This window comes from Octopus bimaculoides, chromosome 3 (assembly GCF_001194135.2).
Source record: "Octopus bimaculoides isolate UCB-OBI-ISO-001 chromosome 3, ASM119413v2, whole genome shotgun sequence".
NCBI lineage: Eukaryota > Metazoa > Mollusca > Cephalopoda > Octopoda > Octopodidae > Octopus > Octopus bimaculoides.
In genome coordinates, this window is record NC_068983.1 from 144,724,747 (window position 1) to 144,738,715 (window position 13,969).

The 13,969-nt window shown below is 34.3% G+C and overlaps 1 protein-coding gene across 1 annotated transcript in view; it reads left to right on the plus strand.

Annotated features, from left to right (window-relative positions):
• LOC128247383 (G-protein coupled receptor GRL101-like) overlaps positions 1 to 13,969 on the plus strand; it is a 573,113-nt gene that overhangs the window by 548,085 nt on the left and 11,059 nt on the right. Inside the window, exon 7 of the mRNA XM_052966804.1 lies at positions 4,648 to 4,764. Coding sequence (XP_052822764.1) covers positions 4,648 to 4,764 — 117 coding nt within the window. The remainder of the gene's footprint in view (positions 1 to 4,647; positions 4,765 to 13,969) is intronic.

Sequence of the window (13,969 nt, forward strand, 5' to 3'; positions counted from 1 at the left end):
CCTTTTCACTGATCTTCAGCTTTATGCCAACATCCGCTAGGCAGCTCATTTTCTATATACAGTTGCTCTTCTTCATCGCAGATCATTATATTAGGTCTGATGGGTTTTACATTTTATTAAGGTCTTCACTGGAAAATTCCACCAGTATTCCTTCTTATTGTGAGTGACTATGGCTTCTACCATACTGTAGGTTCTTTGTTCTTTGTTCTCGGGGTTATGCTTCCGATGGATTTCATTATAGAGTGTAAATAGGTATGTATATATGTATATACCTATCTATCTATCTATCTATCTATCTATCTATCTATCTATCTATCTATCTATCTATCTACATATATAGGCACGTGACCAACTGATTAGGTTGCTGCACTCTCGATCACAAGATCTTGTTTTTGTGCAAAACATTTCCTTCCAACTGTTATTGAGTAACCCTGTGGTGGACAGGCGTCGCGCTCAGGGGGAAGTCTGATGTCGGCTACTGATACACCATCGAAAACCAAGTCCTTGGACTCGAAACAGTAATGTGAAAATGACTTACTACTGGTTGTCCTCTTTTTGCTTCACAAATTCAGCAGGAGTTTTTCGAACAGCACTGAGCAAACAGTAAACGGATAACGCCCTCCTTGCACTCTTACCATGTTCACCGTCCAAACTGGAGAGACTTGGAAAACACGTGCTGGTCGTCTTCGTTAATTTTATCCTCTGTTTCTTTTGAGGTATGCTATAAGAAAGCCAACTTTCTTTGAGATATCTTGTTGGTCTTGGATTCTGACTACAAACTCAGATTAAATTTATATTGTTGTATTTTCTTTATGTATCAGAATTATGCACTTACACATTTGGTAGTCTCTATTTTAATTTAATAGCTATTGAGCAATATAAGACTTTTGATTTCACGCTTTTATGCCAAATATATAACTCATAAAGTTTGATTCAGTCGATTGTGCATATACGTGCAAGTCGGTCACATGTAGATTTACTGCAGTGCAATAATGTATTAGAGTTTTCTGTCCTGTAATTATTTGAGGTCTAAATTGCTTTGAAATCATTCTCTGATGTTTATCCTTCAAACTGTATTGATATAGATAGATAGTATATATATGTGTGTGTGTGTGTGTGTGTGTGTGTGTGTGAGAGAGAGAGAGAGAGAGAGAGAGAGAGTGTGTGTGTGTGTTTGTGTGTGTGTGTGCGTGCGTATGTATATAAATATACATGCATACATACATACATATGCGCATGCCCGTGCTTGTGTGTCTGTAGTAACTGTAATAAACAAAAGCCAAAAAGAAATAGCAATTATTCTGAAACTAAATTAAACCCGAATTTTTTAAACAATTACAGTGATAACGATAGTATCAATACACAACAAAGCATTCCAATTGCAGTATTATTTTGAATAACAGATCGCTAATTTGATTGATTCCAGACGAATCAGTTGCGTTCACATTGCTATGTACAGTGGATATTAGGAATCGGATTCTCTATTCCCATCATTTCCGATTTTAGAGAAATTATGCCGAGAATATATGTTATCATGTCAATAAATTTTATAATTTCGTCGCAGTTTCACCACGTGTGTACATGCATATATGCAATGTACACACACACACACACACACATATATATATATATATATATATATATATATATATATATATATAGCCAATCTAACGTGGCAGCCAAAGAAATAGGACAGACACTGCAGTTGATTAGCTCTGGAGACGATCGCATCTAGCTAGTTTTATGACGCACAAATCTGCGTCTATAAACCTTCTAACAGGGGAGATCATCCACTCCCCCTTGCTGGCTTGGCATCCACAGACCGGTTTCGGGGTCATTGCCCCTTATCATTGTGGAGTCGGCGAGACCACCAAAGGTTACTGTTGACCTCTGTCCGTAGGTTTTATTTATATATATTCAGTGAAACACATTCACCAATTTTCAAAAATAGAAATGTTATAATTTCTAAATCTCTCTAAAGGAGAGTTACAGCAGCAGTACTGGGTATTGATATTTATTGCCAAACTAACTTGGCAGTCCAGAGAAATAGGACGAATGCTGCTGTTGGTTATCTCCGTGAGGCGATCGTCTCTAGGTAACTATATGATGCATAAATCTGCGTCCATAAACCTTCGAACAGGGGAGGTCATCAATTTGTCCTTGCTGGCTTGGCATCCACAGACCATGTTCGGGGTAGTTGTCCCTTATCAATGTGGAGCAGACGAGTCCAGGAGGGGTCGCTGTTGACCTCTGTTCGAAGATTTTATGTGTAAGTATATATATATATATATATATATATATATATATATATATATATATATATATCGGTGTGTGGATGTCAAGCCAGCAAGAGGTTGATGACCTCCCTTGTTCGAAGGTTTATGGACGCAGATTTGTGCCTCATGTAGCTAGCTAGAGGCGATAACCTCTCGGAACTAATCAACAGCAGCATTCGTCTTATTTCTTTGGACTGCCATGTTGGTTTGGCAATAAATATTAATACCCAGTACTGCTTCTGTATCTCTCCTTTAGAGAGATTTAGAAACCATAACACGCACGCGCACGCGCGCGCACACACGCACACACACACATGCGCGCAGACACACGCGTGTGTTTGTATGTGTGTGTGTGTGTGTGTGTGTGTGTGTGTGTGTGTGTGTGTGTGTGTGTGTGTGTGCGTGTGTGCATGTACATTAGCGAACTTCAGAAATTACAATTATTACAGGTAGAGAAAAATATAGATGTTACTGTGCATAAGAAAGCTAATGTATAGGTAATAAATCTACTAGGCTCTAAATCTCCTAATAAATAAACATCGGTTCTATTATTATCTCCATGTGTTGTATATGGATTTGTTTCTTCACTTAAGATTGTTAAGGTGTATATATGAGTTCACAAACACACACGCACGCGCGCGTGTGACCCCTCTCCCTCCCCCACACACATACAGAGATTGAGAGAGAGATTGAGTAAAGTATGATAGATAGAATGGTAGAGAGATGCTTGCGTACGCGCGCCCATGTCTATGTGTGTATATGTGTTTATTTGTATTGGTGCTTAGGCTCGCGTGTATAAGTATGCGTGCGTGGACATGTTTATATATTTGTTTGAGTATAAACTAATTGATAGGTGAACAATTTCAATATATAAAATCTGAAATGGGTATTTGAGAATATAGCATATCTTATATGCGGCAGTATTAGAAGTATTAAGATTTCGTGTAGAATATAATAGATTTCAGGTACGTGTGTCTTGAGTCACATAAACATAATTGCTGCCTTGTGTACATATGGCATTCTTTCATAAATAATCTTTTTGTTTAGATATAGATATATTTATATATATATATATTTTAAAATTACTTTCCCATTGCATATGAGGAAGAAAAATGTGTGCATCTCGAGAAGAAAATATACGATATTAATGACAGTTTATTATGGTACACTGAAATCTGATAGAGAAATTCATCTCCTAGCTTGTGGTTAATTTGTAGTTGCTTGGCATAAATAACATGGTAACTTGCTGAAGTTAAATTTGTTTTGGTTCTCTATCCATTATGGATGAAGCCATGCTCTCAACTCATAACAGCCTAAAACACGAGAATTAGAATTTTAGCGCAGCCGTGCAATGACCTAATGGAGTGTGTATATGTGTCACAAGATATTTTCTTAGTATACTCTCTGCTTTTGCAGAGGGTAATTCGCATAAACATGCAAATGTCAGTAATGACTGAATATTGACTGCAGCGGTTGCCTGCATCTTCAGACCTTCGTGAGGATAGTTTAAATAATATTCAACAAAGAAGGGTCGACTTCATGTAAAGTATAAACACTGATTCCCTGATTACTTGAAGGCAAACAAAATTGGAAAGTTTGTTATGTAATATTTAGCTACAAAGTTTTATATATGTTTCGTTAACATTGAGTAGATCTCAATTCTATAGGGAAAACCTTATTATAAGTCGATTACATTGTCAGATCTTCAGAGATTGCGTAACTTTCATTAGTAATCTTTAGTATTCATGTTGGACTATCGAAAGTGTTGTTCTATCAACTACTGTATCGACTATATATACCTACATACATATACACATATATAAATTTCACACACACTTTTGTGATGAAATATTAACTATTCTCAAATAATTATCACTGTCATATAATAAGTGTTTTCTTCACTTTATGGGAAGGAAGTATAGAGTGGAATTTAAAAATAGATAATGTATTAGATATTCTGAACACAGCCAGTTTGTAAGCATAACAGCTGTGAACAGTTGCAGACGAAAATTACTATCTGAACCGATGATTGAGCAAAAGCACAATTAAAATGTAAAACAACAGAAAGAAAAAAAATATCGAAATGTATTTTGTAGAAAGTGTATGTATACAATGTATGTGCGCGCGCGTGTGATAGTTCAGTATCCATATAAACTTTCAAACTTTGGTTTCAGAGACGCAATATTTGTATAGTGTTAAAATGTAACACTATACAATATGTTATATTATATACTGCATAATATTGTACATATTATTGTTTTATGCGCGCACAAACACATACACAAACACACACACACGTTCTCTCTTATACACACACACATACATACACACAAACGCTAACTTTTGTATAATGAGTTGATTTTCTATGCAGGTGGAAAGTGTCCAGAAAGGAAATACCAATGCCAGAGTGGCGAATGTATAGATATATCAAACCAGTGTGATGGAATATGTGATTGTGCCCATACATGCGATGACGAAAACAACTGTGGTAAGAAAACATATATATACGTCACTTGTTTTATTTTGTTTATATCTTCATATCAGTATGAAATAATATTACAAACATTACTTCAAATGACTGCAGGCATTGTGCTATCAACAGCGGCAACCTCACTTTTCGCATCAACGTTAGTAGTAAAATGTAGGGACTAACAATAAAAGCAAAATGTGTTATGGAAATCAATCAGTTCTGATTTATCTACAGACATTTCTATGTAATGCTTCTTTAATATTGCCGTTATTTAACCTAGAATCGTCTTAGGTTGACGTGACAGTCTTCTTTCAGGCATATTATACTCTGCACTTTGTAGTAAACTGTGAATATTTTTAAAAATGAGAAATGGCTTACTTGGGTGGAAATTTGGTTACTTCTCTGAGCGTAACGAGCAATCATATCAGTTGCCACTTTCGTTTACTGAAGCTAAGTACAGCCTTTAGAAAGTTTTCCTGAAAATCTGCTCGCATATACAATGATGGACATAATATATTTTGTGTTTGCCAGCGTTGTTCTTTCTGTTAGGTAAATGTGGTAGAAATGATTACCTTAGGTACTTTTTATGTATATTTGCATTCTTTTCTGCATTCTGTGTTGTTTGTTACTGGCAGCATTTTTGTCTCCTGTGTTTACGAGTATGCGAGTTTGTGCGTGTGGTTTGTTATGTTGTTGATTGGGAGAGTTAGTTGAAACTATTTACTAGTTTTACAGGATTTATTTATATGGGGAAGGTGTATTCGTACGAAAGTTCAAGAGAGTGGGAGGAGGATGTATTTGATTTATTCAAGTGTATATGTGTAGAATAAAATGTTGTGTAATAGGGTCGTATATGTGTAAGATAAACAAATTTGGTGGAAGCATGAATTCTCGAAGTACTCCATACAAAGAATTCCTACCATATTGGAAGTGTTTTTTTCTACTGCAGTACATAGGTTTAGTAACCTGACAGTTAGTTTGATAGTTAGTGTTTTGTGTTGATTTTAAAGTCGGCGCTGACTGATTTATATATGAGTGGATAACAGAAGAAATGGAAAGACTTCACTAATATTTATGAGAAGAATGTTACGTGATTAAGACTTTTGCTCTTGTAACATTTCTCTATTTTCTGTGTTAGAATCGCGAATAGTTAGGTCAATGGTTGAGTGTACTGTGATGAACCCATGTAATGACTTGGAGAGTGTATAAGGAGTCTATAAGGTGCATGATTTTATTTCACTCGAGTTTTTGTTGGACTTCAGAATTGTTTCAGTATTATCCAGCTTCGAAGGCAGCGAGGCGAGCCGGGCGAAATGCTTAGCGGTATTTCGTCTGTCTTTACGTTCTGAGATCAAATTCCGCTGAGGTCGACTTTGTCTTCCATTTTTTCGGGGTCGATAAATTAAGAACCAGTCGCGTACTTGGGTCAATCTAATCGACTGGCCCTCACCTCAAAAAGTTCGGGCCTTGTGCCTAGAGTATAGAAAAGAATATTATCCAGCTTCTGTGTAATGTTGCTAGTAAGAGTAACTGTAGATATTAGTGAATGTAATGATTCCTCCAAGCACTAGAATGATTAGGTCTGTACTCACCATTTTGTATGGCATCGGGATTTTTTAGATTTTAGATTTCCCTATTGCATTTTGGATGTTCGATAAAAGGAAAGGCTCAAAACCTTCCTCTAGACGGAATGCATGTTTTCTTCATTTTATATATTGTTTTCTTTCTATGGTTGGAAGCATGAATCTTTGAAGTACTCCATACGTTTGTATTCAGGCGTTACCTGATTTCAAATATGTATCATTTGTGGGAAGCAGGCACCCAGGAATTTCGGACTCTGTACACCAAGAAGCCTGTTATCGTGGAAGATGTATGCGAGAGGAAATATGTACAAAGTACAATGACTGAAATCAGAGTTGTATGTTTGTGAAACAAACTTCTTAACCTAACAGAATTAGCTCCTTTCTGTCTTAACAGGAAACAAGACTTTCAGGGGAACAGTATGGCAATTCTCTGCTTAGTTTAGCGCCACCAGTTCATGGTCATTTGGTGCCTGTCAGTTTACATTTTTTCTCTTATTTCCTGCAGCAATGGACGGATGCGTAAAATCTAGTTATAAGATCATATTAGTGGTTTATGACTAGGACGTTCAAGAAATAAGTATACGGTCTAGCAACTAAATATTTGGATACTTATTGTCTCGTACAGAATCAATTTCTTACACTGATATCTAACATAGTAAGATATCTCATCCTGCATCTCTATATACAAGAGAATATGAATATGTAAGTGATATTGTTTATGTTTCTGTCAGGAAGCAGGCAGGGGGCATGATTCTTAAACAGGCCCCTGTGACAAGGGGAAGGAATGTAAAGGGATATCCTCAAATTAGACACTTAGCTCGAATGTTTGTAAGATTTCAAGTGGTGGTTTTAAACTGACCAGCAGATTAAAGTCTCCTACCTAAATAAGCTAAGAATATTAAAGTCGGAACAAATTCCGCAAGGCATCAGTTCCGATGCTTACACAGTCCGCAAATCCACGACTGACTGTGAGAAACAAAATTGACCTTGTAGGATTCAAAATCGGAGCGCCATATATGTATGTCTATATGCTTGTATGTGCTTATGTGTGTAAATAAACTTTACTTTCCACACTGATCTATACTCTGAATTCTTGAATTTTGATTTGACCCAGGCGTATTAAAAGAGGTAATGCGAAATTCAGAGTGAGCATCAAGGAAGATAAACTTTATCTAAACATTTTTTGTCTCATCCCAGTCATATTCTGTAATACAATATCAGTTCACTTAATTGTATACACTGACGCGTATCCAGTTTCCATCATATGTACGTATTTGCATCAATGTAAGAAAAGTGTATTTGTGCGTGTATATACACATCTGCGCGCGCGTCTGCTTGTGTACATAAACTGATGAAAGGTTAAGAACAAATGTAAAAATTAGCAGTTGAATAAAGTAAATGCTTACAAACATTGTTTATATACATACATACACACACACATGCGCACACACACACACGTATATATATGTATATATGTATGTATATATGTGCGTGTGTGTACGTATGTGCATACTCCCACACACATATATACATGTTCATAGATATATATTTTTATATATACGTACATATATATATATATATATACATATATAAAAATTCACACATGCATATATGTATGTATATATCTATCTATGTATGCATGTATGTGTATATATATTCCAACATATTCCGTCGTTTGCTTTGCGATTTCTATACAACATTTCCGTTTTATTTAAATATTTTCTTAAACCATTAAGAAATTGTTTTCATATCTACCTTCCATATCTATTTGTAAATAAATAAATACTTTCCTATCTTCGTTTATTTGTCTTTATTTTCTTTATCACTAGAAACATTCATCTATCGATGTATTTATTTATTCCTTTTGCTGATCTACATATAGATTTTGTTTCTAACTGCGTCCATATGTTTAACTATATCGTTACCTGCCTCTATTTATCGATACATCGATCTACCTACATAATTTTTTCATTCATATTTCTATAGAGATTTTGCACAGTAGTTATATATTTTTCAACTTATATCGCTATCTGTAGAGCTATCTATAAAGTAACGTAACTATATATTTCTTTTAGTTATTTACATGTTAATTTTTGTTTTAGTTGTGTTTCTTAATCTGTTTATCTATTTATTATATGTGATTTTTTTTTGTTTTAATATTTCCTTTGAATTGTCTTTTCGCTTAAATTGTGTCAACAGACATTGTTACTTACAATATACAGTGTTTGTAACATAAAATAGAATATACAATGTATCTGGTATAACATTTCTTTTGAAACATTTTCACCTATGTAAAGCAATTGTTATATCCTGTAATATGCAAACTTTGCTCTAAAAAAAAAAATGATCGATCAAGCCTCTCTGTGATAGCTAGAAATAACAGCCTAATACACCTCATATCACTCTATACTAAGTAAATTGGTTTTAAACATATTGTGTCCGTAAAACAAAACCAAAATGATACGGTCACTGCTTAAATGCTTTTGGTCTATCGCTGGCGTTGTTGTCCTTAATGCTGTATTGAAACATATATCGGTTGTCATTAATTAAACCAATTATCGAAAGCATTTCAAGTGTGATATTCCGCTGATTTTATTTCAGATAGAATCTAAACTGTTAGGATTGCGTCAGTTTGTGTATTCTTTTTTTTTTTTTGGAAGTAGGAAACTGATTTGTGAGAGATACGGATGCTAATTTTAGCAGATCGATTTTCCACCCTGCCAATATATGGATTTAGCAGAACATTCTATGTTGCAAGCAATTCCATCTTAGAATTACTAGACCTCTCACTAGACCGTGAAAAGCGTCGTGGATGATGCGTTTCCTCCTTCCACTTTCTCATATCTTTTAAGTAGAGAAAAAAATTGACAATTGATTTCAATTCACAGATGAAACTACGACATTTTATTTGTCTTCATATTCTTTGGAAATATATGGGCATCATATGACGTCTATATCCATTTATTGAAGATATGATATATGTGCATGAATAACTCATGATTGTGAATTACTCGAACTAATAATTCCTTATTTTGGCTTTAAAATTATAAACAAAATGAAAAATATGATAACTGGTTATATAAAACCCTATTGTGAAATTTGATGCATAAGTAAATGTTAATATTCAAATAGAATTACTCGTTAATCAATCTCATTTTTGCAATGCCACTTAATGTTTTCCGTGGACTTAGGGAGCTGATTGCTACAATGGCAACTATCAATGACGAAAGCTTTACTTCTACTGTTGAATCACAAGAAAGCAACATGTTCTGAAGTGTATCCCTTGCTTTCTCGACCATAATGATAATGATAGTTAAATTCAATTGTATCTTCAAATCACCACAATCAACCATGCAAATATTATATTGGTTTGAAATCATACCAAAAATAACCAAGCCACTTAAAAATTATATAGTTATAACTGATAATGTACAGCCGCATGATTGAAACTGTACGTTTTGAAGAGAAGCTTGTGTCTTTTCTCCTGTAACGCTAAAATTGAAATTATTAGTATGCTAGGCACGACCTATTGTCATAATCTCTGTGACTACGTGAGAAAAAAGAAACACTAATGCTATAAGTGCGAAAATGGAAAATGTTTGAAACGTTTATAACCATTGCAGACTAGCATGTTTTGCAGGCATGGCTGTGTGCTTTCACAGCTATGTGGTTTACGGCTCAATCCTATTGTGCAACCACTTGGACAAGTATTATGTACTATAGCTCTACGTCGACTAAAGCCCAATGAGTGAAATTCGGTAGGCAGTAGTTGTGTAGGCACCGTCAAAGAGACTGTCTTCATGCGATTTCAAAATCGTTTAAATACTTTGAAGCATTTCAAGGTGGCTCGAAACGAAATATTTCATAAAATTGATTTTTTTAATACAGTTTACTATATTTTGTAATTTATTGAGTTTATTTTACTTCGGAAATCTTTCAGATGTGCACCTGTATTCTAAAAACCCTATAGTGAACATATCCTTGCAGACTTGAGAAATTTTAGTAAGTTTACCGGTTTTCCAGGAAGACCGTGGCATACTCTGAGTTGTTCTCCTTCTTGAAGATAGGAATTAGAATTTCTCTTAAGTAATTAAAATTATATTGTAAAATAACATTAAAACTCGCTAACAACTTTAAAACTCGCTAACAACTGCCGATAGGGTTTTACAATCTCTATTCGGCGAAGAAGGAAATTTAAATTGATAGAAAGTTTTATAGTGTACATCTGCATTCAAAAATACTACCCCGTGATCTATTTGTTTAAATTCATGCCTTTTGCTCACGTCATTTATTTTCCTTAGCCCTATCTACATTCCTAAATTTCATATATAAATATATATTTATATATGATTTTACAGATTCCTGGTAAAACGACCCTTCATCAGCTGGTTTTCTAGTTTCGTATTTCGAGCAATTAACAACAATAAAACAGTTGCTCCCGCAAAGCAAATTGAATAAAATTTTGGGTTTTATTTTCCATTTGTGTCTTTCGTTGTTCGAAAGAATAGTTCATGTTCCATGTACTCGTGCTTCGTACTTTTTTGTTGTACACGTTTCTTGATGTCCTGTGCCCATATATGCATATATATATATATATATATATGTATATACAGATATAGGGCAGGGAATTGCCAATTCGTAATAAAATTAATAATTGACAATTTTGCCAAGTAGTTCAGTATGAAAAAAAACCTTTATCGGTAAAAACATTTATAATCATAAATATACAGGAGTCAGCATAAGTTGCTTCACCAACATACTGAAAAATTTAGAAATAGCAGTCAAAGAACTGCTGATTCTAAACTGAGATTATAACTGAGGTGTATAATGTTATAATTTTCTAATATAGGAATTCTTAAAACTTTTTTATTGTACGCATTTGAAAATTATGTCCGTGATAACATGAAGCTAAAAGATTTCTCTAATACCGTAAAAGCTGTAGCTTATGGATACAGAATAATTGAAAATATAATTGCAAATCTTCAGTTGATAGCAAATGACACCGGATATACCCAGATGGGACCATCAACAAAGTTTAGACGGGTTTTAATATCATCATTTTCCGCGAAAAATTATTTGAAGGCTCTGTTGGGATATACAACGTCCATTTGAGTTGAAGTTGTAATTTAGGCACTGCAGCAAATTGTAATAACTAAGGATCGAGGGCTACACTTTATTAATTCCCTGTAAAACCTTATTGGCTCAGACCCTTGGAATATTTCGTGATTAGCATATATATAAAAATTTATATATTCAAATATACAAATATAAGTAAATATATATATGCATGCACATACATATACATTTATGCATACATATCTATAAACATATATGTGTGTGTGTGTGTGTGTGTGTGTGTGTGTGTGTACATGTACGTGTGTGTGTATATGTATATATACATATATGTAAATATACATTTGCACAAAGACACGCACACGCCCAAACACATGCACACACACACACACTCATATATATATGAGTATATGAGTGAACAAATGTGTGGATGGTGCGCACATCTATAAATCTGTAAAACGCAAACTAAGCACCATTGGGAAGGAACGCCATTTTGATTGAATTTTGTCTGGGTGTTATGCAGCATATCATAGACTGGTGTTATGCAACGTATCATAAGAACACACACGCATATATATATATATATATATATATATATATATATATATATATATACACACACACACACACACATTGCTCAAAAAACTTCCAACTTTGATTTTTCACGCATTATTTACAAACTTATAATAATATAATATAAAATAATATAATATAATGGAATGATAGAATATTAAATATCCATTCTGATTGAACTAGTACTTTCATGCATTAAACTACGCAATCTTCAGATTCATGTAGGTTTCCGTAGTAGTGGTGGCAGTTATGTTTTACAATTTACAACCGTGGGGAGATGCTTACGCTGTGTGCCTTAAACACATATGTATAGGCTCCAGAATGTCAATTTTTGCAAACTGTATTCTGACCAATCAGTGTGTGATTTTACTAAATTACTTGAGTTGATTGGTGTTTGGTTTAGGCGTCACGGTTTGTTGAACATGACATGAGTCCTGTATTTTGACCCCGGCCAAAGCGGTAATTGTTGGGCTATTTTTAGAAATAATGTAAACAACATTTCCCAAGGATTTTTGCATTTCAGTTATCATCATCATTATCATCTCCTTTATTATTGTTGTTGTAGGTGGTGGTGGTGGTGGTGGTGGTAGTAGTAGCTGTGGTAATAGAACTTTAAACCCCAAAATAAGATAATTTTTTACTAACTTTTCTCTTGACTTAGCTAGTATTTTCTTGTTATCATCTGTTGCTGTTAGTGGTAGTGGTCGTAGCAGTAGAAAAAGTACCTTTAAGTATTATTGTTTATTTAGTTTGGTTTGGAATTTATTAATAAAGTTCTTTTCTCTGATTTTTCTTTCAATTTCACTTGGACAGTGTAGTTTGTAGAATGGAAATATTATAAATATTTTCCGACCGCATGTTGCTCGATGGTTATTCAAAGGTATCTGACGGACATTTGGGTCTCTAATTTGCTGCCGGTACACACGTGAACGTTCTGATAGTGCATTTCCAGTCTGACCTACATATAATTCTTCACAATTTGGGCATTTGATGCAGTAACTTAAATTTCTGCTTTTGCAGTTCATATTTGTATTTGTGAATATTTTTCTGGGTTTTGTGTTCATATATTGGCCGGTATGTATGAATTGGCATGTGCCACATCGGCCATCATTGCATTTAGATTCAGTAAACGATTGGTGTTTGTTGCTAAGGTTAAACTTTGCTTTGTTAATAATTTTCTCAAGTTTTTAAGCTGTCTTTTACTAAGAACAATAGCTCGATCTGTGATTATATCTTTTAATTCATTACTTTTAGCAATGATTGGTAAGTTTTCTTCGGCAATGTTGACGATATTCTGATGACATGGGTTGTGTGTCACTATAAAGGGTACGACTTGTTCCTGTTTTCTTCTTTGCGTTGTTCTTAGCTGTTGCATGGGTATGTGTATGGCCTGCTCTATGCCATTTTCTATAAGTAGACACGGGTATTTTTATTTGAGAGCAAAAACTCTCTTAGTTCTGCTAGGCGTTTGTTCGTGATATTTGCATCTTCTACAATGGTACAAATTCTTCTGTCTAGGCATTATGGGATGTTGCGTTTGTATGTGGAGGATGGGACGGCTTAAAATTCAGGTATTCATGTATGTCCGTGTGTTTGTAGTATATACCTGTGGTAACGGTGGTGTGCTTTTTAATTACCATTATATCTAGGGATCGTAATTTGTTATTACTCATATCCTTTGTAAATTGGAGAGATAGGTGTAGGTTGATCAGGAGGATATTGGACTCTTCCAGAGTATTTAGAGATTGTGTCCAGATTATGAAACAATCGTCAAGGTATCTCTTCTATGACTTCTAAACCCAATGCTATAGTTTTCCTCTACTTCTTGGTAGAGTTGTTCTTCTAGAAATCCCATTACAGAGTACGCGTAAATGGGAGCAAACAACGTTCCCATCGCCGTGCCTTTAATTTGGGTGTAATTCTTTATATATTATATAATGTTGTATAACATATACTATATATATATATATATATATATATATATATATATATAT